Source organism: Zingiber officinale, chromosome 6B (assembly GCF_018446385.1).
Source record: "Zingiber officinale cultivar Zhangliang chromosome 6B, Zo_v1.1, whole genome shotgun sequence".
In the NCBI taxonomy this organism is placed as follows: Eukaryota; Viridiplantae; Streptophyta; class Magnoliopsida; order Zingiberales; family Zingiberaceae; genus Zingiber; species Zingiber officinale.
This window is the reverse complement of record NC_055996.1, coordinates 9,557,893-9,563,954: the sequence shown is the minus strand read 5'-3', so window position 1 is coordinate 9,563,954 and position 6,062 is coordinate 9,557,893. Positions and strand designations below refer to the sequence as shown.

The window sequence follows — 6,062 nt, the reverse complement described above, 5'->3', positions numbered from 1 at the left end:
GATTTCTGGTTTCCAAGATCCATCATGTTAAAACCCTTTGCTTCTTATGATAGTTATGTCAAATGTAGTGCCATGATGCAAATATAGTGCAAACATTCAAATATATCCTACGAGGCAAAAAAATTGAAGATGTGCTAAATCTGTTTTGCTCTTTTACCCTGTCATCTGTATGCAATATATATACCTCATAGTATCATGCCAATCCTTCTACCATAATAATGGATGTTGAAACAGGTGGAGACAAGGACTTTGGAAGAGTTGGAAGAGTTATTGGAATTTTCTAGTCAGAATAGGACATCCTTGACTCGGATTATGCTGGATAATATGGTGGTTCCTCTTCCAAACGGAGATGTGGATGTCTCAATGCTGAAGGATGCAGTTCAGTTGGTTAATGGTAGATTTGAGACTGAGGTAATTGGTGTTTTTATGAGAATGGTGCATGCCCATCTAATCAGTATCTCTTTTGCCTGAATTTTCATAATTTCTCTTTCAACATCTTCTTACTTGGTTCATGGTAGATTTGAGACTGAGGTAATTGATGTTTTTATGAGAATGATGCATGCCCATCTAATCAGTATCTCTTTTGCCTAAATTTTCATAATTTCTCTCTTTCAACATCTTCTTACTCGGTTCATGTTAAGGCGACTTGTGTGATCCCTGACATTGAGAATGCTCTTGAAAGCTCATGTACCGGATTGATGGTTTAGAAAGCATCCAAATTGAGCTATTACTGAGACATTTTTGACTTTTTGTGTGAATTCGCTTGCCCCACAAGCAATTATTGTTTTCTGCAATTAACTTGGCAAATACAGCAAACCATTTTCTCTATTTGTATTTAGTTTAGTTTGATCTGCATTTAACTCATTTGAAGTTAACAATAATTTATTGATGGCAGTCAACACTCTAATCATGTACCCATAGAATTTGCAGTTCCTTTCTCACTGTATGTACAAGTGTTGTGCATTTGCAAATTTAATGAGGCTAGTGTGTCTGCAAACTTGAACAAACGTTCTGATAATTTATAAGCTTTATGTGTTTTTTTAGAAATGCCTTAAGGTACTTCTTAATGAATTTTTAGTGATAAACAGTTTCCAAGAATGATACAACCCTTGAAATAAAAATTTTCCCCTTGAAATAAAAAATTTGTTTCGATGTTATTGTATCATTAGAATCATATAAATGAATTGATGTTACTCATCTTTATTACTGCTGAGGAATTTATTTACTTTTCATATACTCTTAGTGATAAACAGTTATGTCATTTGGGTCGACTACTAATGAATTGAATTTCCATGTACTCTTAGTGATAAACAGTTCCCAGGAATGATAGATCTATCACTATATGATGTGGTTGAGATAATTGATGAATGTTTATCTTTTTAAGCATTCCAATTAGTCATCTTGTTACCTGGTGCTCTTATTGCTTTTTCAACGATAATTTTAGTCTTGGTTTACTAATATATTATTTATGTGTTTTTACAGTTTACAAATCTCAAGTACTCTAGAGTTGAAATTGATGAAGTGCGGTTCGAGTGGACTGAATGCATGTTAGATTACATTTGAAGTGCGGTTCTACCTTGATGTGTTGTTAAAAGAATGTTCTACCTTGATTCTGATATCTATTAGCTTTTGATGTAAAAAGAATGTTTGTGTATTTTATGGATACTTTTGTAAGAAGAATATTTATGTAATTTGTGAATATTTGTGTATTTTATATATACTGTTGAATGAAGAATATTTGTGTAATTTGTGAATATTTGTGTATTTTTTTGGTTACTGTTTCGAAAATCAAATTTGTACTGTTAAAAAATACTGATATTACATCGGTTTTCCACCGCTGCAAAACCGGTGTTATTAACTAATATTACATTGGTTGTATACCGCTGCCAAAACTGGTGTTATTAACATATAATATTACATCGGTTTTACACCGTTGATGAAACAGTGTCGTTAAGTGATACTACACCGGTTAATAACCGATTTGAACACCGGTGTCGTTAAGTGATACTACACCGATTTTAAACCGATGTCTAAAATGGCAAACTTTTTATATCGCCTTCATAGACATCGGTCGAAAATGTAATAGACACCGGTGGAAAACCGATGTCTATGAGGGTTTTTGTTGTAGTGTGCTCCCTTAGTTTATCCATCCTTTACCTTTATCTGCGGTACAAGGAAAGTAAGCTATAAGCACATGGGCTTTGTAAGATCCTTTCCTACTCACAAAAATCATGTATCATAGCATAATCACATAAACATATAGCATGGAGTCATAAACATCTAAAACATCATATCATGTAAAAGAGCATCATAACATATCATATCATTCTACAAACCCAAAACGTCATGTCATGTCATATCATAAAAGAGCATCATGTTATATCATATCATATTGAGCATCATGTCATATCATATCATAACATAAAAGTACATCATGTCATATCATATCATAACATAAAAGCACATCATGTCACATCATATCATAACATAAAAGCATATGCAAGATGTCTTTCAAAAACATACGTCATGTCATGTGCAAGATGTCTTTAAAACAATATCATATAATACTTAAATATAATCTCAACATGAGGGCCCGGCTATGTACCACATAACATAAATGCACGCAATCCCTAGGACGGGGTAGCTAACCCCGAACCTACTAGGGATACTAGGTCCGTACTACGTCCGTCGACCTAGGGGCGAACTAAGGAGCCCATCCCTTGGGCACTAAGGTCCGGTACAAGCCACATAAAAAGTAAAGTAGCATGTCATATTTACTTATCATATCATGAAGAGTGCTCTTAGTCCCATCTAATAGGGAAGCAACTCTTAGGCCTTTATTTGTCATATCATAAGGAGTGCTCCTAGTCCCAACTAATAAGGAAGCATCTCCTAGGCCTTTACTTGTCATATCATAAAGCATGCATACTTGAGCATATAGCCCATCATAAGAGTCATTATCATGCATGATTCATAGGCATACATAAAAGAGCATATGACATATCATAGGGAAAACATAATTCATGCATGGAAAAGGAAACATTTTCTACAACAAAAACCCTCATAGACATCGGTTTTCCACCGGTGTCTATTACATTTTCGACCAATGTCTATGAAGGCGATGTAAAAGGTTTGTCATTTTAGACATCGGGTTAAAACCGATGTAGTATCACTTAACGACATCGGTTTTCGAATCGGTTATAAACCGATGTAGTATCACTTAACTACACTGCTTCAGCAACGGTGTAAAACCGATGTAATATGAATATACCTTGACAACTACCCATGTTGATTGTTTTTTCCCTTGACACTTTGAATTTGTAGAGCTCAAACACCCATTCCATATCAATTACACGTTACACTCAAAACTTATCTTGTACACAAAATCACCAAAGAAATTATAGCGACGGAACTGCAATAAGGGAAAAGATTGTTATTATACATGGCTCATAGTAATTGTTAACCTCGGTTTGTCTCGACAAGGAAAGAATAACTACCATAAAAACACTATTGGTGAGCAACTTTCAATCAACTTTACATGTTGAAATATCTAAGAGCTTTACAAATTTTGATGGCCAATTTATAAACCCAGCTTCTTGTTCAAAAGTTTAGGTCCAACAACTGAACCACCAGGAACTTCAGTTCACAGGAGGGGAATTAGTATACCATATTTGGGATGATTTCTATATCCAGGCTAGAGAACCTCGATCATTTGCCACTTGAGGTCTGCCTCGGGTAGGCGTGGCTGGTATGTTGACATTAATTTCCTGAGGAGATAAACAATTTTGTTTCCAAGTCATAAAGAATGCAGATAGATGCAACAATAAAGTGCAAACATCAAAAGAGTTAACGCAGCAATACTTACATCCATGTATCCTCAATATGACGTTCCGGTGATGTTTCAGGAGAATGGAAGGCAGGAGGTAAGGGATGAATTAGCTTTGGGACAACCACAAGATCTCGTCCCAAAACCAAAATTGACTCCGTGTTATTTGTTGTTCCTGAATATATGGATTGAAAAAAAATAGGAGAATTAATAGACAAACAATAGACTAAGCAAAGCTATGGATCCTCACCACAATAGTTAGTTGCAAAGAAAAGAGTGATTAAATGACCCTGAGCAAATCGTTCAAAACCATCCATGACACACTCATTTGCCCTTACTATCAACTGGAGGTCATTATTATTGCAGAACTCAATAACTAACTCGGTCAGGTTGTCACATCAAAAGATCAAAAATTTGAAACCATTGTATAGGAATTGAGTAGAAAATGGTCCGAGCCAAACATATAATCACTCACCCCAAAAGCAACCAAGCCAGGCCCCCTGGCATTTGGTCTTAACCCCTCAACACTGTCGTTCTCTGTTGGATCATACCTGCATGAATAAGAAACAGGAAATAGTTATTCACAGAAATAAGGTATTTCTTTTTAGTTATTTATTTGTATGACCATAGCAGATCCATAAGAACTATTGTGCCAGTTTCCATTGTGATAGGTCGTTGAAGGTTTTCGATCTGCTCTACATGATTTATGGAATGACCAATACCACCATGCATGCAGATAACTTTCTTCTCCATTAAAGCAGCTAAAGGCAACCAATTAAACAATCTGTTAATACGGTTCCATGCCCAGATTCCGTCTTGTTCTCCCTGTTTCCAAACAATAAACAATAATATGGAACATAATTTTTTCTTGATAAACTAAATAATGACAGCAAATAGAAATTAGTGGTACCATTCTCTCGATGCAGTCGGTATGAAACCCAAATAAAGCATTAATGTCTGTTGCCTCATGGTTTCCACGAATTAAATGTATATTATGTGGATATTCAATCTGTAACATTGATTCAGAAAATTTTGAAAAGTTTAAAGATACAACATATTTGTAAACATAAACCTGTACAAGAAGAGTGCAAAGTAATACCTTCAAGAATTCTTTGATGCTAAATATTTTCATAAAAATATTTGCTTGGATAAGACTGATCACATTGACAAGCTTGAGGGGAAAGTAATACCTTCAATGCAAGGAGAAGAGTAATAGTTTCCAGACTATATTGGCCACGATCAACGTAATCACCCAAAAAGAGATAATCAATATAACTGAAAGTGGCAAAAACATAAGACAGTGTCACAAGCGGATAAAGAAAAATATGAACTAAAATTAACACTACAAATTTAAAAAAAAAGATGCACCCAAGTGTGTAGCCAAAACTGTGTATCAGCATCTATTTTCATGCTGCAATATATGCAAATAGGCCAAAGCAAACTTAAACCTAGGATCTGAATAACTGAAGTCATAGAGTACAAGTGCAAACCAAAATACTACAGGTCAAAAAAAGCTGCAAATTATCATCTGGGACACTTTGAATTTGCAGAGCTCAATCCTAAGATGCTTCTCCAATTAAAGGAATTCAAGAACTATCGCTTATATGTACAAGCCTGAACAACCACAGCACTTGTAATAAGGATTTAGTACATGTCGATGAAAAAGTTATGCTTTACAAAAGCATCCAACAATTACAAAAGATGACAATGCATATTGTAAGAATAAGATGAACTATACCTCTACATCGAGCCCCAATGAATTCCTTCGAATCACATCTTTTAGATGTAATATATGCAACCGATGTAGTATCACTTCGAATTCCTTCAATTTGCACCTTCCCTCTAGCAACCTTGAAGAAGGATGATGGAGTGACATATGCTCCTATGCCTCTCACATGTCCACCATGTTCGTTAGAATTCAAGGCCTTCATGAGAATATCTTCACGAAGCGCTGATGAAAGTCGCGAGCTTTTCCATCACGAAGAATGCCAAAGCGGAGATTTCCTTTTCAATTATGTTTAATTGAAAAGTACAATTATGTTTAATTGGTGTTCCTTTTCAAGAGACGTAATCATCATTATAAATTTTGTAGTTATCGACAAAATCTAACACCAAAGTCAATAAGGTTTAACTTCTCTTTTACCTATCAAATAACATTCCTCTCCATCTAACATAATTTTTAACCAACAGATCAATTTCTGGTTAGTCATCTCTATTTGGATTATAACAAACATCT

General features: G+C 35.0%; 1 protein-coding gene across 1 annotated transcript; it reads right to left on the bottom strand.

The window, feature by feature from the left end:
* Window positions 1–4,062: 4,062 nt before the first annotated feature.
* On the bottom strand, window positions 4,063–5,062 carry LOC121990738 (serine/threonine-protein phosphatase BSL3-like). The gene is made up of 5 exons (XM_042544816.1): window positions 4,926–5,062; window positions 4,737–4,835; window positions 4,452–4,651; window positions 4,302–4,377; window positions 4,063–4,116 (listed from the first exon to the last, which is right to left on the bottom strand). The coding sequence occupies exons 1-5, from the start codon at window positions 4,956–4,958 to the stop codon at window positions 4,063–4,065; spliced, it is 462 nt and encodes a 153-aa protein (XP_042400750.1). The 5' UTR covers window positions 4,959–5,062.
* Between the last annotated feature and the right edge of the window lie 1,000 nt (window positions 5,063–6,062).

What these genes read in the sequence shown, in the direction of transcription:
- LOC121990738 (XM_042544816.1), bottom strand. Translation starts at nt 4,958, where the DNA reads ATGAAAATATTTAGCATCAAAGAATTCTTGAAG. An exon ending in CCGACTGCATCGAGAGAATG is followed by an intron (nt 4,652 to 4,736) that starts GTACCACTAATT and finishes GTTTGGAAACAG; the next exon opens with GGAGAACAAGACGGAATCTG. An exon ending in GTTCTTATGGATCTGCTATG is followed by an intron (nt 4,378 to 4,451) that starts GTCATACAAATA and finishes TTATTCATGCAG; the next exon opens with GTATGATCCAACAGAGAACG.